A 24,299-nucleotide genomic window follows, 5' to 3' on the forward strand; every position below is an offset into this window, starting at 1 on the left:
AACAATTCGGGAAAAAGGCAGTTATGCATCTCGGTCTCATATTTCTAAGGATTTAACTGACATCAGAGCAAATGGTGTTGAATATTCTGAAACCAACAGACCAATGCACAATTAAGAGGACAATGTTGAAGAAAATGATGCAGCTTCGAATACAATGTACATCCGATACAACAACGGTACACGATTGTGTACGGGTAGAGGCGCACCATTACCTTCCTGGAAGCAGGATTCAAACTGACGAAATGTGTGTGGGCCATATCCAAGACACAATGTCCGGAAGTAAGCATAATGAAACTAATATTGAAATGAATAAGCTTTGAAAATATTTCTATATTACTGTATCACATCCATTCTGATTTACCAAGAAATCAAACATAACGTAATCTTGTTCAAGAGTAGTCAACTTGTGGAAGGAGATAAAATCCCGATTGGCTCCAAAACAGGAAGTGAAAGCCTTCAGAACCGTCTCTGTGATTTTCCTCGTGTTTCTGATAACCATGACTCCGCAGTGCGTTTCTGGACTTGTCCATGTGATGATATTTCCCTGGTACAGATTTCAGATAATATATAACATGAAGCATTCCATTTTTTTTTTTTTTTTTTTTTTTTTGTTATGTTATACTCTTTCTAAACAAAACTAAACGAAAATTATTGACAGAAGAATCATTTTATTGACATTTCCAACCCCTCAGGTTATATATATATATATATATATTTATACGATGCGAGAATAAAATAGTAAGTGAGTTAATATATAAGACCCGAGTCCTTCATGGCAAAACCTCCTTTTCGATTAAAATCCAAATTGGCCGCCATTATTGCTGATTATTTTCTGTTCTAGTCTAAGTTCTGAATTTAAGTTACATAGAAACAAGTTTAATATTTCCATTTTAACTAATTTGGGGATGAAAAATCGATTGATGTTAATTCTTAAATCGTTAGATGTCGAAGTAAGCTTTATTTTAATAAGTATGGAAGCTGATAGTCAGGTCCTATGAAAACAAATACTTTGCAGTTTGTTGAAAGTAAGTTGGTTTCAATAATTAATAATATAAGTGATTATAACGAGTTTATATTCGAATACATTTGGACCATATATACATACATGTAATGAATATCAACATGTATGTGAACTTCAAATGTCAATTTTTCTCATATTTTGATAGCATGCATAACGAAATAACCATGGAAATCAGAGTACGCTTCGTCTTCAGATTTAAATTTCACGACATCAAACTGCTTTATGTCAAATCCACAACTGACAAAGGTTGACTCTATGTCTTCCTTTGAGAGCCAAACGCACGCGAACTTGGACTCTCCAACTCTGTACCACGTCTGTTCCAGAACGCCGTTCAGGATGAAATGACCCCCAACTTTCAATAATGATGCCACGTTTGCTGCATTCGTGCGGTACTGGTCAATGGTTAGAGCTGCTGCTTCTAAACAGAGGCTTGAAGTGATAATATCAAATTGTGTAACGTCACTTCCGCTTCCCAGTGGGATCGACATGGTCACATCGATAGGTAAAACAGCACGAACTTTACCTTTCATTGCTGTTTGTCTCTCAACGACAGTTTCACTAAAACAACATACAAAAATAGTTTCAAAGACATGTACGGGCAAATAAATAAGGGATGATGATGTAATTCATATTCTAATTTCTTTTTTTAGATTATATTGGACTATTGACGGATCGCCAGCTGTCAATCAAACCGCACGTGACTTTGTATTTTGTATTGTGTGTGCTACGATGTTTGCTCCGACATTGAATAGAAACACGTGCGTTTGTGAGCACGAGGCGTGATTATATTACACCTGGCGATCGGTCAATTGAGAGACAATGAATCCTTCTTCAGAACGTGCTTGTCCAATACGATTTTCACAATAATTATCAGAGCAAGATCCGTGTGATTTTTATCTGCTTAAGGAATTAAGATAAACCACACTAGATTGGATTGTATATTTTCATGCTACATGTATAACACAAATATCTTGATATTGTTTTACACCCCTTTTAAGTAGATATATATGGAAAATAACTAAAACAAGACAAAGAAAGTTGGTAAATTACAAGACTTGCGAAAGGAAAATTAAAACTTCGTAAAATACGAAAGGAGTTGTGTACCTACCTTGAGGTTTCCTGTTTTAACACATATTCGGTAATCTTTTCTATCAATGTTTTGTCACTTTTCCACCAATCAATGAGCACTTTTCTATTTTGTGCGGCGAAATCTGAGAGGTATACGTCATCAACATGGCGGCTGGCAGTGATGATGGAATGAACAGAAGGGCCTGTGCCTATGTCGAGTAGTTGTCTGCCCTTTACTTCACCTTCGAAGTATAATCATAATAGGTACTGTACAAACGATTATATAGCATAAAGATTCTAGTTGATATTTGTTTTTACGGCAGACCACCAAAACATGACATTCAGCCGTTAAGCCTAATCACCCAAACATCCTATTTCAAAAATCAATATTATCAGCTTTTGTCTACTTAATGTGAGCGGATTCTACATTATACATGTAGATATTCTTTAATAATTCGAACCTTTTTCCATGCAAATATATATATGTATGTATATAACTGTCATCGGAGTAGGATTTTGATCGTGTAAATCCAAATTTAATGTTCTGACCAACAATACATACGTAAGTGTGTATGATACATTGTGTTAGTAATAAGATATGAAATACACCAACTTATCGGTATCATGAATGAAGCTTTTCTTTGGCTCTGTTGCTACTCTGCAAAATAATACTAACGTTTATCTAATTGATAGTTTACACAGGTATGTTATCCGTTTTTCATTGTGATGATTTTGTCTTTTTTTAAACTAGCCCTAAAGGTCGACTGCACAGACTGGGATTTTGTTCCGGTATTGCAATAATTCGATAATGGCTTTCTAAATCAAAATCTGTTTTAATGATATAATATTTCTATAGAAATTGTAGAATAGCATTTACCACAAAAATAGCAGAATAGCGCAAAATAAAGACATGTCTTTATAAGTAAATAATACCCCATATACACATAATTATGCACATGGACTTTGTCATCTGATTACTAATCATGGGATGAAATGGGGGTTAATAATGAAATAATCATAAACAGGTAGATATACATAATTATGCACATGGACTTTGTCATCTGATTACACTGCACGTGTCTATAGATGCCAAGTAATAAATCAAAGTGTGAACAATTCAGGATAAAGTGAAAATTAATTACCACCCTAGTTAATGTGATTGTGGACGATATAACAGGAGACATTGCTCCCTCTCAATGTTTGACTGACACAGCTATCAGAGAGACTCTTATCCATAATAATACAGCACACCATTACAACAATAAGCTTACATCTCAATTACACATAATTGTTAGTAACATTACAATATTGTATTTCTTCACAAGTAAAGTTCTCAAAAAGAGTATGCATTTCATCAACCGCATACTTACTACCAACAATGATTACATCCCAGGTACTAAGTTTTTCGGCGTGTCTTAATATAAATACATAGAAAAAACTGGTATGAACCATGTGGTCTTCAAAAATAGAGTTCGTGATAAAGAACATTTTAAAGTTATCAACGATTTTTAGAACCAACCAAAATGTAATATACGTCGGCACCTATTCTGGCACATATAGTCAAATTGATTGGAATTATACAATTTAAAATCGTAGAAAATTAAATAAGCACTGAAAAAAAAACGATTTTTTTACCATCAACCTAGGAACAACAGTATATTATACAAAAACCTAGGACGTACTATTAAGGATTTTAAGCAATCACTTAAGTATTTTACCATTATTATAAATATTACTATATATCTCTACAAGCCTTTTTTGTCTTTCCAATGATGTTGGACTGAAGAGAAACTGATGAGCAAAATAGTCTTATATATACAAACTATCCAATTTGTATATGACAGAATATAAATTCCTTAAATCCTTCATTAATATGGTAAAGTATCAAAAAACCAGTATTATTTATATCCGGAAAATACAGAAATACTTAAAACCTATGCCAAAAAGACTAGTAAATTGTCATACTAAGAAAGTGCATGTGACTCGCATAAAAGTTCACACACTGTTTTGGAGTAGATCATTATATCTCGCCCTCACCAAACCAAAAGTCCACAAAGATCTGTCAAGGAGAAATTTAATTATAAGAAATTGATTCCCAAACTTAGGATAAACGTTTGGTGATCAAAAAGTTGGCAATAATCGTTTTCAAAAACAAATTATCCATTTGATTTAAACCTAACCATTGCATATCATTTCACTTACATTTGAATTTAAATGCATTGTGTAGTTTACATTTTGTCTGCAAGCCATGTGCACTTTACTAGACACAAAAATCACGCCTATTTTAAAGCCATTCTACAACTTCTGTGAAACAATTATGGTGATATTTTAAAAATCGGTTTTTCATCTCTGTGACCTGGTTATGACATGATATAAATCACTGAATAGTGTAAAACCTTAGGAGGACATGAACAAAAGGTCAATGCAATTAACAGTTTATAAAACAATGGAATATGTATAATCGTCATGGTTAGTGATTCCACATCCTCTTTACCTTATCCATCCGCAACGCACATTATACAACCGCATGTCAATTTAAAATTGTACCAACGGCCACCAAGCATTTTATCCACTCAAAACACACTTTATATATCCACCTGCTTTCACTTTACATGTATGAACAAAAAGTTCTGCATATCGTTATGTGACATACAATGCACTAGTTAAAGACTATATAAGATTTGTATCCCCTTAACAACTATTATTTCCCCATAATAAACAATATCCGTACAGGCTTTAGACCTACATATACATTTGTAAATACCTGACTGAAATATTTTGCAGTATCTATCCATACTAAATTGCATCAGATCACCCTCAGCGGGCTGACCGGAAATGGAGTTGAGATACGTCTGTAAGTACCATTCTGGGTCAAATAAGCCAGCGTAATCCGTGGTTGTTCCTCTAGCCGCCATTTTAAGATCAAATGTACTGGTACAATACGGGTTAGGCTACACCAGGAAATATATTAGGTTTTGCGTTATAACCTACATGTAAAAGCGATGATTCGATTCGGGATGATATTATGCGTTCTGTTTGTGAGAAAAAAAATATTATAGCATCGATATCTCGGTATGTTATGTAACACATACATGATTTACAGAAATTATTAATTTAACAAATATTTACATTATAGACTATTAAATATATGTTTATATGGACGTCATTAATTATAAAGGTTAAATACAATGTTATCGACTAGTTAGTTCTTACAAACTAATAAAACTCGAAAATTCGTAACTGAAAAATGAAGTAAATTATTTAGTTATAATTAGACGAATCAATGGGAAAATGGGTATGTGTACACATAAACCTGGGATGATAATAAATAAAACAAAAATAAATAAAACAGAAATATGACATTGTATTATCCAGCCATGTTCATCAGAATTCTCTCATTTTAAAACAGTTTATAAAGAAAAGCGCAGTAAAATTTTTATGAAAATTATTGGTTATAAAGTTATGACGCTTGAATAGTAATATCTTACATAACCTAATAATTAGCAAGCTAGACCCTTTTCACTTCCTGATAACCGCGACTGTATATAGCGTGTTTCTCAAACTACTCGTGCTTTTGTCTGTAAACAATAACTTGCTGTATATAATACATAGTCAATGGGTCGAGACGGCACATACATTGTATACATACATATTATATGTACACAAAGAAGTAAACACTGATGACACCAGGCTTTCAGCGAGAGTAATTAATAGTCTCAGTTTAAGAGTCTCGTCCCTTACTGTACTTACCTGACTGAAATATGCTGTTGTATCTCTCTAGATTAAAGCGTAACAGGTTCCCCTGGTCAACGGTCTGTCCTGCGATGCAGCCATAGTAATGTCTGAGATACCAGTCCTGGTCAAACTGACCATAGTAGTCTGTGGTTGTACCGTCCGCCGCCATCTGTAATACGTACTGTCGTCAGTAGCCATATAATACCTATGCATGACAACAAGATGATATACAGATACAAGGATATAAATAGATAAGATCTGTTGTGCTTTTAGTGTCTGAGATTTATTATTATAATGTCTGAATGCTAAAATGAAGACCAAATAATAATTTCGAATTTTCAGGAAGTCCTACTGGAAATGTCACTGCCTTCAAATGGAATCTATGCGGAACGCGACTGACCAACGTTGAACGGGACGGTGGGAATTAAATTTTCGAGCTCATTTTCACTTTTTAAAAGACTTCCAATGTTGAGAATATAAGTATCAATTGTTTGAAAATCAGCTATAGTTCAAGTTACGGGTCTGAACACTCATGACTTATTATATAGCCTAGTCTTAAAATAGAAAAGGAATCTGGAAATTAAACTCATCATATTTTTATGCAGAAAATAAATTTAAATAGTTCTAAAATAGTTTTGATGTGAAAACATAGTATTGCTTGCCAGCATAGTTAATATTCCAAATAATACATTTTCACGAAGAGCTTTTTCCAAACAGCTTGGATTGAAATTGGAAGTAAAGACATCTCTTTCGTTTTTTATGAAAATAATAAGCAAATAAATTAAAAAATATCATACATGTATTTAACTGAAAACAAGCTCACCAAATGACGAGAAATTAAAGGGCTAGTAAGAAAAAAGACAATTTTGCTATAGTCATCAAAATGAAAGTCAATTTACTTCTAATCTCCATTCGTGTGAGAGACCTTCGTTTGTTAAATGCATTGCACTTATAAAAGTCCTTGCAAATATAGGCCAAGAAATGATTACTGTAGGTTGAACAATAATGTCGCCAAAGGTTTCTCAACTTGTTTGGGTTCAGTAAAGGTATATAAACGTCCACACGAATCTCTTTGCCGCCAAGGTAGAAATGTTTGATTTTGGTCAGTGTTGTGGTCAGAAAACACACGTGCATAAAGTTATATGTCTGGATTGATCAATATAACAATTTGGAAGCTAATAAATACTGATTAGCATTGACGCCGTATAAAAAAGTGTTTTGGACATATTAAAGTTTTCCGGTAATTTTAGCATGTACATGTAGTGTGTGTATTTATGTACTTTGTAAGGATCTGCTTGAAAGTAGACTTGTTTGTCAAGGAAGTATAGCGTGAAAGTACGATGTGGATGTATACTGTATATTAATATATAGCCATCGTGGAGATATTGCGAGTTAATTTTATGTGTTCAAGATATAGTTTGCGGTAAAGTGTGATGGCACAAATATAAGCACGCTAACAGTACTATTGTGTTACCATTCTCTGTCATTTTGAAAGAATTGAGACATTAGAATAACAATAGTGGAATATTATGATATCTGATATTACATTTTTGTTTATGTATTCTCATTTCATCAACTGAATTGTACACTCATTCCTCTATTGCAGGATAACTGCTCATATTTTGTAGCCCTTGAACATTCTGGTTTCTTTTTCTATTTGGATGTGCACTGACATCCTAACTTAAGTGTAAAGAATTTGGTTCCTGTACAACGAAGATTCGAATCGTTAAGAGGTGGGCGTTTTAAACAGAATACCATGTTCACAACTGTCGGAACAATTCGGGAAAAAGGCAGTTATGCATCTCGGTCTCATATTTCTAAGGATTTAACTGACATCAGAGCAAATGGTGTTGAATATTCTGAAACCAACAGACCAATGCACAATTAAGAGGACAATGTTGAAGAAAATGATGCAGCTTCGAATACATCCGATACAACAACGGTACACGATTGTGTACGGGTAGAGGCGCACCATTACCTTCCTGGAAGCAGGATTCAAACTGACGAAATGTGTGTGGGCCATATCCAAGACACAATGTCCGGAAGTAAGCATAATGAAACTAATATTGAAATGAATAAGCTTTGAAAATATTTCTATAATACTGTATCACATCCATTCTGATTTACCAAGAAATCAAACATAACGTAATCTTGTTCAAGAGTAGTCAACTTGTGGAAGGAGATAAAATCCCGATTGGCTCCAAAACAGGAAGTGAAAGCCTTCAGAACCGTCTCTGTGATTTTCCTCGTGTTTCTGATAACCATGACTCCGCAGTGCGTTTCTGGACTTGTACATGTGATGATATTTCCCTGATACAGATTTCAGATAAATATAACATGAATCATTCCATTTTTTTTTTTTTGTTATGTTATACTCTTTCTAAACAAAACTAAACGAAAATTATTGACAGAAGAATCATTTTATTGACATTTCCAACCCCTCAGGTTATATATATATACATATATATTTATACGATGCGAGAATAAAATAGTAAGTGAGTTAATATATAAGACCCGAGTCCTTCATGGCAAAACCTCCTTTTCGATTAAAATCCAAATTGGCCGCCATTATTGCTGATTATTTTCTGTTCTAGTCTAAGTTCTGAATTTAAGTTACATAGAAACAAGTTTAATATTTCCATTTTAACTAATTTGGGGATGAAAAATCGATTGATGTTAATTCTTAAATCGTTAGATGTCGAAGTAAGCTTTATTTTAATAAGTATGGAAGCTGATAGTCAGGTCCTATGAAAACAAATACTTTGCAGTTTGTTGAAAGTAAGTTGGTTTCAATAATTAATAATATAAGTGATTATAACGAGTTTATATTCGAATACATTTGTACCATATATACATACATGTAATGAATATCAACATGTATGTGAACTTAAATGTCAATTTTTCTCATATTTTGATAGCATGCATAACGAAATAGCCATGGAAATCAGAGTACGCTTCGTCTTCAGATTTAAATTTCACGACATCAAACTGCTTTATGTCAAATCCACAACTGACAAAGGTTGACTCTATGTCTTCCCTTGAGAGCCAAACGCACGCGAACTTGGACTCTCCAACTCTGTACCACGTCTGTTCCAGAACGCCGTTCAGGATGAAATGACCCCCAACTTTCAATAATGATGCTACGTTTGCTGCATTCGTGCGGTACTGGTCAATGGTTAGAGCTGCTGCTTCTAAACAGAGGCTTGAAGTGATAATATCAAATTGTGTAACGTCACTTCCGCTTCCCAGTGGGATCGACATGGTCACATCGATAGGTAAAACAGCACGAACTTTACCTTTCATTGCTGTTTGTCTCTCAACGACAGTTTCACTAAAACAAAATACAAAAATAGTTTCAAATACATGTACGGGCAAATAAATAAGGGATGATGATGTAATTCATATTCTAATTTCTTTTTTAGATTATATTGGACTATTGACGGATCGCCAGCTGTCAATCAAACCGCACGTGACTTTGTATTTTGTATTGTGTGTGCTACGATGTTTGCTCCGACATTGAATAGAAACACGTGCGTTTGTGAGCACGAGGCGTGGTTATATTACACCTGGCGATCGGTCAATTGAGAGACAATGAATCCTTCTTCAGAACGTGCTTGTCCAATACGATTTTCACAATAATTATCAGAGCAAGATCCGTGTGATTTTTATCTGCTTAAGGAATTAAGATAAACCACACTAGATTGGATTGTATATTTTCATGCTACATGTATAACACAAATATCTTGATATTGTTTTACACCCCTTTTAAGTAGATATATATGGAAAATAACTAAAACAAGACAAAGAAAGTTGGTAAATTACAAGACTTGCGAAAGGAAAATTAAAACTTCGTAAAATACGAAAGGAGTTGTGTACCTACCTTGAGGTTTCCTGTTTTAACACATATTCGGTAATCTTTTCTATCAATGTTTTGTCACTTTTCCACCAATCAATGAGCACTTTTCTATTTTGTGCGGCGAAATCTGAGAGGTATACGTCATCAACATGGCGGCTGGCAGTGATGATGGAATGAACAGAAGGGCCTGTGCCTATGTCGAGTAGTTGTCTGCCCTTTACTTCACCTTCGAAGTATAATCATAATAGGTACTGTACAAACGATTATATAGCATAAAGATTCTAGTTGATATTTGTTTTTACGGCAGACCACCAAAACATGACATTCAGCCGTTAAGCCTAATCACCCAAACATCCTATTTCAAAAATCAATATTGTCAGCTTTTGTCTACTTAATGTGAGCGGATTCTACATTATACATGTAGATATTCTTTAATAATTCGAACCTTTTTTCCATGCAAATGTATATATGTATGTATATAACTGTCATCGGAGTAGGATTTTGATCGTGTAAATCCAAATTTAATGTTCTGACCAACAATACATACGTAAGTGTGTATGATACATTGTGTTAGTAATAAGATATGAAATACACCAACTTATCGGTATCATGAATGAAGCTTTTCTTTGGCTCTGTTGCTACTCTGCAAAATAATACTAACGTTTATCTAATTGATAGTTTACACAGGTATGTTATCCGTTTTTCATTGTGATGATTTTGTTTTTTTTTAAACTAGCCCTAAAGGTCGACTGCACAGACTGGGATTTTGTTCCGGTATTGCAATAATTCGATAATGGCTTTCTAAATCAAAATATGTTTTAATGAAATAATATTTCTATAGAAATTGTAGAATAGCATTTTCCACAAAAATAACAGAATAGCACAAAATAAAGACATGTCTTTATAAGTAAATAATACCCCATATACACATGATTATGCACATGGACTTTGTCATCTGATTACTAATCATGGGATGAAATGGGGGTTAATAATGAAATAATCATAAACAGGTAGATATACATAATTATGCACATGGACTTTGTCATCTGATTACACTGCACGTGTCTATAGATGCCAAGTAATAAATCAAAGTGTGAACAATTCAGGATAAAGTGAAAATTAATTACCACCCTAGTTAATGTGATTGTGGACGATATAACAGGAGACATTGCTCCCTCTCAATGTTTGACTGACACAGCTATCAGAGAGACTCTTATCCATAATAATACAGCACACCATTACAACAATAAGCTTACATCTCAATTACACATAATTGTTAGTAACATTACAATATTGTATTTCTTCACAAGTAAAGTTCTCAAAAAGAGTATGCATTTCATCAACCGCATACTTACTACCAACAATGATTACATCCCAGGTACTAAGTTTCCCGGCGTGTCTTAATATAGATACATAGAAAAAAACTGGTATGAACCATGTGGTCTTCAAAAATAGAGTTCGTGATAAAGAACATTTTAAAGTTATCAACGATTTTTAGAACCAACCAAAATGTAATATACGTCGGCACCTATTCTGGCACATATAGTCAAATTGATTGGAATTATACAATTTAAAATCGTAGAAAATTAAATAAGCACTGAAAAAAAAACGATTTTTTTTACCATCAACCTAGGAACAACAGTATATTATACAAAAACCTAGGACGTACTATTAAGGATTTTAAGCAATCACTTTAAGTATTTTACCATTATTATAAATATTACTATATATCTCTACAAGCCTTTTTTGTCTTTCCAATGATGTTGGACTGAAGAGAAACTGATGAGCAAAATAGTCTTATATATACAAACTATCCAATTTGTATATGACAGAATATAAATTCCTTAAATCCTTCATTAATATGGTAAAGTATCAAAAAACCAGTATTATTTATATCCGGAAAATACAGAAATACTTAAAACCTATGCCAAAAAGACTAGTAAATTGTCATACTAAGAAAGTGCATGTGACTCGCATAAAAGTTCACACACTATTTTGGAGTAGATCATTATATCTCGCCCTCACCAAACCAAAAGTCCACAAAGATCTGTCAAGGAGAAATTTAATTATAAGAAATTGATTCCCAAACTTAGGATAAACGTTTGGTGATCAAAAAGTTGGCAATAATCGTTTTCAAAAACAAATTATCCATTTGATTTAAACCTAACCATTGCATATCATTTCACTTACATTTGAATTTAAATGCATTGTGTAGTTTACATTTTGTCTGCAAGCCATGTGCACTTTACTAGACACAAAAATCACGCCTATTTTAAAGCCATTCTACAACTTCTGTGAAACAATTATGGTGATATTTTAAAAATCGGTTTTTCATCTCTGTGACCTGGTTATGACATAATATAAATCACTGAATAGTGTAAAACCTTAGGAGGACATGAACAAAAGGTCAATGCAATTAACAGTTTATAAAACAATGGAATATGTATAATCGTCATGGTTAGTGATTCCACATCCTCTTTACCTTATCCATCCGCAACGCACATTATACAACCGCATGTCAATTTAAAATTGTACCAACGGCCACCAAGCATTTTATCCACTCAAAACACACTTTATATATCCACCTGCTTTCACTTTACATGTATGAACAAAAAGTTCTGCATATCGTTATGTGACATACAATGCACTAGTTAAAGACTATATAAGATTTGTATCCCCTTAACAACTATTATTTCCCCATAATAAACAATATCCGTACAGGCTTTAGACCTACATATACATTTGTAAATACCTGACTGAAATATTTTGCAGTATCTATCCATACTAAATTGCATCAGATCACCCTCAGCGGGCTGACCGGAAATGGAGTTGAGATACGTCTGTAAGTACCATTCTGGGTCAAATAAGCCAGCGTAATCCGTGGTTGTTCCTCTAGCCGCCATTTTAAGATCAAATGTACTGGTACAATACGGGTTAGGCTACACCAGGAAATATATTAGGTTTTTGCGTTATAACCTACATGTAAAAGCGATGATTCGATTCGGGATGATATTATGCGTTCTGTTTGTGAGAAAAAATATTATAGCATCGATATCTCGGTATGTTATGTAACACATACATGATTTACAGAAATTATTAATTTAACAAATATTTACATTATAGACTATTAAATATATGTTTATATGGACGTCATTAATTATAAAGGTGAAATACAATGTTATCGACTAGTTAGTTCTTACAAACTAATAAAACTCGAAAATTCGTAACTGAAAAATGAAGTAAATTATTTAGTTATAATTAGACGAATCAATGGGAAAATGGGTATGTGTAAACATAAACCTGGGATGATAATAAATAAAACAAAAATAAATAAAACAGAAATATGACATTGTATTATCCAGCCATGTTCATCAGAATTCTCTCATTTTAAAACAGTTTATAAAGAAAAGCGCAGCAAAATTTATTATGAAAATTATTGGTTATAAAGTTATGACGCTTGAATAGTAATATCTTACATAACCTAATAATTAGCAAGCTAGACCCTTTTCACTTCCTGATAACCGCGACTGTATATAGCGTGTTTCTCAAACTACTCGTGCTTTTGTCTGTAAACAATAACTTGCTGTATATAATACATAGTCAATGGGTCGAGACGGCACATACATTGTATACATACACAAAGAAGTAAACACTGATGACACCAGGCTTTCAGCGAGAGTAATTAATAGTCTCAGTTTAAGAGTCTCGTCCCTTACTGTACTTACCTGACTGAAATATACTGTTGTATCTCTCTAGATTAAAGCGTAACAGGTTCCCCTGGTCAACGGTCTGTCCTGCGATGCAGCCATAGTAATGTCTGAGATACCAGTCCTGGTCAAACTGACCATAGTAGTCTGTGGTTGTACCGTCCGCCGCCATCTGTAATACTTACTGTCGTCAGTAGCCATATAATACCTATGTATGACAACAAGATGATATACAGATACAAGGATATAAATAGATAAGATCTGTTGTGCTTTTAGTGTCTGAGATTTATTATTATAATGTCTGAATGCTAAAATGAAGACCAAATAATAATTTCGAATTGTCAGGAAGTCCTACTGGAAATGACAATGCCTTCAAATGGAATCTATGCGGAACGCGACTGACCAGCGTTGAACGGGACGAGTGGGAATTAAATTTCCGAGCTCATTTTCACTTTTTTAAAGACTTCCAATGTTGAGAATATAAGTATCAATTGTTTGAAAATCAGCTATAGTTCAAGTTACGGGTCTGAACACTCATGACTTATTATATAGCCTAGTCTTAAAATAGAAAAGGAATCTGGAAATTAAACTCATCATATTTTTATGCAGAAAATAAATTTAAATAGTTCTAAAATAGTTTTGATGTGAAAACATAGTATTGCTTGCCAGCATAGTTAATATTCCAAATAATACATTTTCACGAAGAGCTTTTTCCAAACAGCTTGGATTGAAATTGGAAGTAAAGACATCTCTTTCGTTTTTTATAAAAATAATAAGCAAATAAATTAAAAAATATCATACATGTATTTAACTAAAAACAAGCTCACCAAATGACGAGAAATTAAAGGGCTAGTAAGAAAAAAGACAATTTTGCTATAGTCATCAAAATGAAAGTCAATTTACTTCTAATCTCCATTCGTGTGAGAGACCTTCGTTTGTTAAATGCATTGCACTTATAAAGGTCCTTGCAAATATAGGCCAAGAAATGATTACTGTAGGTTGAACAATAATGTCGCCAAAGGTTTCTCAACTTGTTTGGGTTCAGTAAAGGTATATAAACGTCCACACGAATCTCTTTGCCGCCAAGGTAGAAATGTTTGATTTTGGTCAGTGTTGTGGTCAGAAAACACACGTGCATAAAGTTATATGTCTGGATTGATCAATATAACAATTTGGAAGCTAATAAATACTGATTAGCATTGAAGCCGTATAAAAAAGTGCGCGTTTTGGACATATTAAAGTTTTCCGGTAATTTTAGCATGTACATGTAGTGTGTGTATTTATGTACTTTGTAAGGATCTGCTTGAAAGTAGACTTGTTTGTCAAGGAAGTATAGCGTGAAAGTACGATGTGGATGTATACTGTATATTAATATATAGCCATCGTGGAGATATTGCGAGTTAATTTTATGTGTTCAAGATATAGTTTGCGGTAAAGTGTGATGGCACAAATATAAGCACGCTAACAGTACTATTGTGTTACCATTCTCTGTCATTTTGAAAGAATTGAGACATTAGAATAACAATAGTGGAATATTATGATATCTGATATTACATTTTTGTTTATGTATTCTCATTTCATCAACTGAATTGTACACTCATTCCTCTATTGCAGGATAACTGCTCATATTTTGTAGCCCTTGAACATTCTGGTTTCTTTTTCTATTTGGATGTGCACTGACATCCTAACTTAAGTGTAAAGAATTTGGTTCCTGTACAACGAAGATTCGAATCGTTAAGAGGGGGCGTTTTAAACAGAATACCATGTTCACAACTGTCGGAACAATTCGGGAAAAAGGCAGTTATGCATCTCGGTCTCATATTTCTAAGGATTTAACTGACATCAGAGCAAATGGTGTTGAATATTCTGAAACCAACAGACCAATGCACAATTAAGAGGACAATGTTGAAGAAAATGATGCAGCTTCGAATACATCCGATACAACAACGGTACACGATTGTGTACGGGTAGAGGCGCACCATTACCTTCCTGGAAGCAGGATTCAAACTGACGAAATGTGTGTCGGCCATATCCAAGACACAATGCCCGGAAGTAAGCATAATGAAACTAATATTGAAATGAATAAGCTTTGAAAATATTTTGATAATACAGTATCACATCCATCCCGATTTAACAAGAAATTAAACATAACGTAATCTTGTTCAAGAGTAGTCAACTTGTGGAAGGAGATAAAATCCCGATTGGCTCCAAAACAGGAAGTGAAAGCCTTCAGAACCGTCTCTGTGATTTTCCTCGTGTTTCTGATAACCATGACTCCGCAGTGCGTTTCTGGACTTGTACATGTACATGTGGTGATATTTCCCTGGTAGAGATTTCAGATATATATTACATGAAGCATTCCATGTTTTTTTATTTTTGTTTTTGTTTTGTTATACTCTTTTTAAACAACACTAAACGAAAATTATTAACAGCATAATCATTTTATTGACATTTCCAACCACTCCGTCAGGTAATATATATATATACGATGCGAGAATAAAATGGTAAGTGAGTTAATATAAGACCCGAGTCCTTCATGGCAAAACCTCCTTTTCGATTAAAATCCAAATTGGCCGCCATTATTGCTGATTATTTTCTGTTCTAGTCTAAGTTCTGAATTTAAGTTACATAGAAACAAGTTTAATATTTCCATTTTAACTAATTTGGGGATGAAAAATCGATTGATGTTAATTCTTAAATCGTTAGATGTCGAAGTAAGCTTTATTTTAATAAGTATGGAAGCTGATAGTCAGGTCCTATGAAAACAAATACTTTGCAGTTTGTTGAAAGTAAGTTGGTTTCAATAATTAATAATATAAGTGATTATAACGAGTTTATATTCGAATACATTTGTACCATATATACATACATGTAATGAATATCAACATGTATGTGAACTTCAAATGTCAATTTTTCTCATATTTTGATAGCATGCATAACGAAATAACCATGGAAATCAGAGTACGCTTCGTCTTCAGATTTAAATTTCACGACATCAAACTGCTTTATGTCAAATCCACAACTGACAAAGGTTGACTCTATGTCTTCCCTTGAGAGCCAAACGCACGCGAACTTGGACTCTCCAACTCTGTACCACGTCTGTTCCAGAACGCCGTTCAGGATGAAATGACCCCCAACTTTCAATAATGATGCTACGTTTGCTGCATTCGTGCGGTACTGGTTAATGGTTAGAGCTGCTGCTTCTAAACAGAGGCTTGAAGTGATAATATCAAATTGTGTAACGTCACTTCCGCTTCCCAGTGGAATCGACATGGTCACATCGATAGGTAAAACAGCACGAACTTTACCTTTCATTGCTGTTTGTCTCTCAACGACAGTTTCACTAAAACAAAATACAAAAAATAGTTTCAAATACATGTACGGGCAAATAAATAAGGGATGATGATGTAATTCATATTCTAATTTCTTTTTTAGATTATATTGGACTATTGACGGATCGCCAGCTGTCAATCAAACCGCACGTGACTTTGTATTTTGTATTGTGTGTGCTACGATGTTTTTCTCCGACATTGAATAGAAACACGTGCGTTTGTGAGCACGAGGCGTGGTTATATTACACCTGGCGATCGGTCAATTGAGAGACAATGAATCCTTCTTCAGAACGTGCTTGTCCAATACGATTTTCACAATAATTATCAGAGCAAGATCCGTGTGATTTTTATCTGCTTAAGGAATTAAGATAAACCACACTAGATTGGATTGTATAGTTTCATGCTACATGTATAACACAAATATCTTGATATTGTTTGACACCCCTTTTAAGTAGATATATATGGAAAATAACTAAAACAAGACAAAAAAAAAGTTGGTAAATTACAAGACTTGCGAAAGGAAAATTAAAGGAAAATTAAAACTTCGTAAAATACGAAAAGGGTTGTGTACCTACCTTGAGGTTTCCTGTTTTAACACATATTCGGTAATCTTTTCTATCAATGTTTTGTCACTTTTCCACCAATCAATGAGCACTTTTCTATTTTGTGCGGGTGAAATCTGAGAGGTATACGTCATCAACATGGCGGCTGGCAGTGATGATGGAATGAACAGAAGGGCCTGTGCCTATGTCGAGTAGTTGTCTGCCCTTTACTTCACCTTCGAAGTATAATCATAATAGGTACTGTACAAACGATTATATAGCATAAAGATTCTAGTTCATATTTGTTTTTACGGCAGACCATCAAAACATGACATTCAGCCGTTAAGCCTAATCACCCAAACATCCTATTTCAAAAATCAATATTATCAGCTTTTGTCTACTTAATGTGTGCCGATTCTACATTATAGATAGATATTCTTTAGTAGACATTTCTAACATCGACAGAGACACAGACTCGGAGTACGACTTCGACGGTTTGAGGGGTCATCTCACAATGCAAAACGATGTATTATTAACATACATTGTATCTTTGTACCTTTCTTACATATTCGCTAATTGCGGCGCATCTATAGTATGTGCAGTTTTGCAGCATCATAGAAACTACGATAAAAGATCCGCCGGAGTACATGATCATGTACACTTACCTCGGTTGAGATACGTATTCTTTAGCTGGATATACTATAATATGAGCAAGCCATTTCGTCACATCATACATATGCTACAAAAAGATTATGTTAGCTCTAGACGATATTTCATTTTACCTTTATGATTGACCAATCCGAGAGTTCATCGGAACTTGAGCTGATATGGCAACTTAGTGCTACGTGAAAAAAGTTTATTCCTTAATGTTTAATTCGCACTTCAATTCGATCAAGACATGGTGCGTATATCGTGCGAGAAGCTCATGAAGGGGTCTCCTACCCGATCACTTTGGTTTTCTCCGGGCACTCTGGTTTCCTTCCACTCTAAGACCCTCTCACTCTTTCATCCGGGCCATCGAAAGTGATTTGTATAAGTTGTTTAACTTTTTTCGCAATCGATGTAAAATAAAGTTCATATTTTTTATATATGCAGACATGGTTTTAAGATTGTACAAACCCAAAACGTAACATAAACAATTGGTCTGTTTTCAAATATTAAGCAGTTTAGAGATACGTGTATTATGAAATAAGTAAAACCGAAAGAAACAGGGAAATCAATAAATCGAATCAAATAGCGCTTTTTTAAAAAGAAAGAAACTTTGAAAACTCATCCTCAATCAAAATATTTATGTTAACTGTTTCCAATGGCATTGACTCCATTAATCATTTTTATACAAATGTAATAAATATATGAGTGCATATTGATAGTACAGCGAGAAAATTGATTCTGTTGGTGGGAATTAATGCAAACGTCACTCTCTGCAATCGGAACACTTCATGAAAAGAAAATGAAATCCGATTGAATAGGCTATTAAATCTTAGAAGTTGTCAATTACTAGATGCAGTGATGACAAAGATTATGAGGAATATGAATAGATTATTTGTTGGACAAATGGGCATATTTTTATTTATAGCTACAATACTATAACCATAAGGAATACTTTTTTTAAATTTTGTAGAGGTTATTGAAAGTGACTGAGACAGTGTTATTGTTATACAATATGGTTAATAACTGAATCAAAATTAAAACTTTTTTAATCAAGGTGATAATAAATACTATTGATGATAATATTTTATTTGCCATTAAAGCAGTATGGTGACTGTTGCTAAAAAAGAAAAAAAAAGGAAAAAAAATTAAGAAAAGTAAAAATAATATAGCATTAGTGAGGATCGAAACCGATACCATTAGATCTTGTGCCTTATGCAGTATCTGTTTGTCCAATAAACATGCATTATACAGAGCTGGGATGTCCTCGGCGACGTCCGAGCAAAAATTTTACATTAAACATTTTGAGATGATCCCTGAAAACAGTCGAAGTTGGTCTCGGAGTCCGTGTCTGATCGACGTTAGAAATGTCTAATAATTCGAACCGTTTTCCATGCAAATATATATATGTATGTATATAACTGTCATCGGAGTAGGATTTTGATAGGGTAAATCCAAATTTAATGTTCTGACCAACAATACATACGTAAGTGTGTAAGATACATTGTGTTAGTAATAAGATATGAAATACACCAACTTATCGGTATCATGAATGAAGCTTTTCTTTGGCTCTGTTGCTACTCTGCAAAATAATACTAACGTTTATCTAATTGATACTTTACACAGGTATGTTATCCGTTTTTCATTGTGATGATTTTGTATTTTTTTAAACTAGCCCTAAAGGTCGACTGCACAGACTGGGATTTTGTTCCGGTATTGCAATAATTCGATAATGGCTTTCTAAATCAAAATCTGTTTTAATGATATAATATTTCTATAGAAATTGTAGAATAGTATTTACCACAAAAATAACAGAATAGCACAAAATAAAGACATGTCTTTATAAGTAAATAATACCCCAAATACACATGATTATGCACATGGACTTTGTCATCTGATTACTAATCATGGGATGAAATGGGGGTTAATAATGTCATCTGATTACACAGGTAGATATAAATAATTATGCACATGGACTTTGTCATCTGATTACACTGCACGTGTCTATAGATGCAAAGTAATAAATCAAAGTAAGACCAATTCAGGATAAAGCGAAAATTAAATACCGCTCTAGTTAATGTGATTGTGGACGATATAACAGGAGGCATTGCTCCCTCTCTATGTTTGACTGACACATCTATCAGAGAGACTCTTATCCATAATAATACAGCACACCATTACAACAATAAGCTTACATCTCAATTACACATAATTGTTAGTAACATTGCAATATTGTATTTCTTCACAAGTAAAATTCTCCAAAAGAGTATACATTTCATCAACCGCATACGTGTACTTACTACCAACAATGATTACATCCCAGGTACTAAGTTTCTCGGCGTGTCTTAATATAAATACATAGAAAAAACTGGTATGAAACATGTGGTCTTCAAAAATAGAGTTCGTGATAAAGAACATTTTAAAGTTATCAACCATGTTTAGAACCAACCAAAATGTAATATACGTCGGCACATATTCTGGCACATATAGTCAAATTGATTGGAATTATACAATTTAAAATCGTAGAAAATTAAATAAGCACTGGAAATACGATTTTTTTTTACCATCAACCTAGGAACAACAGTATATTATACAAAAACCTAGGACGTACTATTAAGGATTTTAAGCAATCAATTTAAGTATTTTACCATTATTATAAATATTACTATATATCTCTACAAGCCTTTTTTGTCTTTCCAATGATGTTGGACTGAAGAGAAACTGATGAGCAAAATAGTCTTATATATACAAACTATCCAATTTGTATATGACAGAATATAAATTCCTTAAATCCTTCATTAATATGGTAAGGTATAAAAAAACCAGTATTATTTATATCCGGAAAATACAGAAATACTTAAAACCTATGCCAAAAAGACTAGTAAATTGTCATACTAAGAAAGTGCATGTGACTCGCATAAAAGTTCACACACTATTTTGGAGTAGATCATTATATATCTCGCCCTCACCAAATGTCCACATAGATCTGTCAAGGAGAAATTTGATTATGAGAAATTGATTCCCAAACTTAGGATAAACGTTTGGTGATCAAAAAGTTGGCAATAATCGTTTTCAAAAACAAATTATCCATTTGATTTAAACCTAACCATTGCATATCATTTCACTTACATTTGCATCTGAATGCATTGTCTAGTTTACATTTTGTCTGCAAGCCACGTGCACTTTACTAGACACAAAAATCACGCCTATTTTAAAGCCATTCTACAACTTCTGTGAAACAATTATGGTGGTATTTTAAAAATCGGTTTTTCATCTCTGTGACTTGGTTATGACATAATATAAATCACTGAATAGTGTAAAACCTTAGGAGGACATGAACAAAAGGTCAATGCAATTAACAGTTTATAAAACAATGGAATATGTATAATCGTCATGGTTAGTGATTCCACATCCTCTTTACCTTATCCATCCGCAACGCACATTATACAACCGCATGTCAATTTAAAATTGTACCAACGGCCACCAAGCATTTTTATCCACTCAAAACACACTTTATATATGAACAAAAATTTCTGCATATCGTTATGTGACATACAATGCACTAGTTAAGCTATATAAGAGTTGTATCCCTTTAACAACTATTATTTCGCTATATTAAACAATATCTTTACAGGCTTTAGGCCTACATATACATTTGTAAATACCTGACTGAAATATTTTGCAGTATCTATCCATACTAAATTGCATCAGATCACCCTCAGCGGGCTGACCGGAAATGGAGTTGAGATACGTCTGTAAGTACCATTCTGGGTCAAATAAGCCAGCGTAATCCGTGGTTGTTCCACTAGCCGCCATTTTAAGATCAAATGTACTGGTACAATACGGGTTAGGCTACACCAGGAAATATATTAGGTTTTGCGTTATAACCTACATGTAAAAGCGATGATTCGATTCGGGATGATATTATGCGTTCTGTTTGTGAGAAAAAAATATTATAGCATCGATATCTCGGTATGTTATGAAACACATACATAATTTACAGAAATTATTAATTTAACAAATATTTACATTATAGGCTATTAAATATATGTTTATATGGACGTCATTAATTATAAAGGTGAAATACAATGTTATCGACTAGTTAGTTCTTACAAACTAATAAAACTCGAAAATTCGTAACTGAAAAATGAAGTAAATTATTTAGTTATAATTAGACGAATCAATGGGAAAATGGGTATGTGTACACATAAACCTGGGATGATAATAAATAAAACAAAAATAAATAAAACAGAAATATGACATTGTATTATCCAGCCATGTTTATCAGAATTCTCTCTTATAAAACAGTTTATAAAGAAAAGCGCAGTAAAATTTTTATGAAAATTATTGGTTATAAAGTTATGACGCTTGAATAGTAATATCTTACATAACCTAATAATTAGCAAGCTAGACCCTTTTCACTTCCTGATAACCGCGACTGTATATAGCGTGTTTCTCAAACTACTCGTACTTTTGTATGTAAACAATAACTTGCTGTATATAATACATAGTCAATGGGTCGAGACGGCACATACATTGTATACATACACAAAGAAGTAAACACTGATGACACCAGGCTTTCAGCGAGAGTAAATGATAGTCTCAGTTTAAGAGTCTCGTACCTTACTGTACATACCTGACTGAAATACACTGTTGTATCTTTCCAGATTAAAGCGTAACAGGTTCCCCTGGTCAACGGTCTGTCCTGTGATGCAGCCATAGTAATGTCTGAGATACCAGTCCTGGTCAAACTGACCATAGTAGTCTGTGGTTGTACCGTCCGCCGCCATCTGTAATACTTACTGTCGTCAGTAGCCATATAATACCTATGCATGACAACAAGATGGTATACAGATACAAGGATATAAATAGATAAGATCTGTTGTGCTTTTAGTGTCTGAGATTTATTATTATAATGTCTGAATGCTAAAATGAAGACCAAATAATAATTTCGAATTTTCAGGAAGTCCTACTGGAAATGTCACTGCCTTCAAATGGAATCTATGCGGAACGCGACTGACCAACGTTGAACGGGACGGTGGGAATTAAATTTTCGAGCTCATTTTCACTTTTTAAAAGACTTCTAATGTTAAGAATATAAGTATGAATTGTTTGAAAATCAGCTATAGTTCAAGTTACGGGTCTGAACACTCATGACTTATTATATAGCCTAGTCTTAAAATAGAAAAGGAATCTGGAAATTAAACTCATCATATTTTTATGCAGAAAATAAATTTAAATAGTTCTAAAATAGTTTTGATGTGAAAACATAGTATTGCTTGCCAGCATAGTTAATATTCCAAATAATACATTTTCACGAAGAGCTTTTTCCAAACAGCTTGGATTGAAATTGGAAGTAAAGACATCTCTTTCGTTTTTTATAAAAATAATAAGCAAATAAATTAAGAAATATCATACATGTATTTAACTAAAAACAAGCTCACCAAATGACGAGAAATTAAAGGGCTAGTAAGAAAAAAGACAATTTTGCTATAGTCATCAAAATGAAAATCAATTTACTTCTAATCTCCATTCGTGTGAGAGACCTTCGTTTGTTAAATGCATTGCACTTATAAAAGTCGTTGCAAATATAGGCCAAGAAATGATTACTGTAGGTTGAACAATTATGTCGCCAAAGGTTTCTCAACTTGTTTGGGTTTAGTAAAGGTATATAAACGTCCACACGAATCTCTTTGCCGCCAAGGTAGAAATGTTTGATTTTAATCAGTGTTGTGTTCAGAAAACACACGTGCATAAAGTTATATGTCTGGATTGATCAATATAACAATTTGGAAGCTAATAAATACTGGTTAGCATTGACGCCGTATAAAAAAGTGTTTTGGACATATTAAAGTTTTCCGGTAATTTTAGCATGTACATGTAGTGTGTGTATTTATGTACTTTGTAAGGATATGCTTGAAAGTAGACTTGTTTGTCAAGGAAGTATAGCGTGAAAGTACGATGTGGATGTATACTGTATATTAATATATAGCCATCGTGGAGATATTGCGAGTTAATTTTATGTGTTCAAGATATAGTTTGCGGTAAAGTGTGATGGCACAAATATAAGCACACTAACAGTACTATTGTGTTACCATTCTCTGTCATTTTGAAAGAATTGAGACATTAGAATAACAATAGTGGAATATTATGATATATCTGATATTACATTTTTGTTTATGTATTCTCATTTCATCAACTGAATTGTACACTCATTCCTCTATTGCAGGATAACTGCTCATATTTTGTAGCCCTTGAACATTCTGGTTTCTTTTTTTATTTGGATGTGCACTGACATCCTAACTTAAGTGTAAAGAATTTGGTTCCTGATCAACGAAGATCCGAATCGTTAAGAGGTGGGCGTTTTAAACAGAATACCATGTTCACAAC

The 24,299-nt window shown here is 33.5% G+C and overlaps 2 protein-coding genes and 1 pseudogene across 4 annotated transcripts; all 3 read right to left on the reverse strand.

The window, feature by feature from the left end:
• Positions 1 to 590: 590 nt before the first annotated feature.
• Positions 591 to 6,027, reverse strand: LOC138331806 (indolethylamine N-methyltransferase-like). 2 transcript variants are annotated; one of them, XM_069279590.1, is made up of 3 exons: positions 5,840 to 6,027; positions 2,130 to 2,331; positions 591 to 1,579 (listed from the first exon to the last, which is right to left on the reverse strand). In XM_069279590.1, the coding sequence occupies exons 1-3, from the start codon at positions 5,991 to 5,993 to the stop codon at positions 1,153 to 1,155; spliced, it is 783 nt and encodes a 260-aa protein (XP_069135691.1). In that variant the 5' UTR covers positions 5,994 to 6,027; the 3' UTR covers positions 591 to 1,152. The 2 variants fall into 2 exon arrangements, with proteins under 2 accessions (XP_069135691.1, XP_069135692.1); XM_069279591.1 differs by lacking the exon at positions 5,840 to 6,027 and adding an exon at positions 4,854 to 5,042 and having other exon boundaries at positions 608 to 1,579.
• A 2,166-nt stretch (positions 6,028 to 8,193) lies between these two features.
• Positions 8,194 to 13,589, reverse strand: LOC138331807 (indolethylamine N-methyltransferase-like). 2 transcript variants are annotated; one of them, XM_069279592.1, is made up of 3 exons: positions 13,406 to 13,589; positions 9,705 to 9,906; positions 8,194 to 9,155 (listed from the first exon to the last, which is right to left on the reverse strand). In XM_069279592.1, the coding sequence occupies exons 1-3, from the start codon at positions 13,557 to 13,559 to the stop codon at positions 8,729 to 8,731; spliced, it is 783 nt and encodes a 260-aa protein (XP_069135693.1). In that variant the 5' UTR covers positions 13,560 to 13,589; the 3' UTR covers positions 8,194 to 8,728. The 2 variants fall into 2 exon arrangements, with proteins under 2 accessions (XP_069135693.1, XP_069135694.1); XM_069279593.1 differs by lacking the exon at positions 13,406 to 13,589 and adding an exon at positions 12,433 to 12,620 and having other exon boundaries at positions 8,212 to 9,155.
• Positions 13,590 to 15,809: 2,220 nt separating this feature from the next.
• Positions 15,810 to 22,745, reverse strand: LOC138331808 (phenylethanolamine N-methyltransferase-like; annotated as a pseudogene).
• Positions 22,746 to 24,299: the final 1,554 nt, after the last annotated feature.

Source organism: Argopecten irradians, chromosome 9 (assembly GCF_041381155.1).
Source record: "Argopecten irradians isolate NY chromosome 9, Ai_NY, whole genome shotgun sequence".
Lineage (NCBI taxonomy): Eukaryota > Metazoa > Mollusca > Bivalvia > Pectinida > Pectinidae > Argopecten > Argopecten irradians.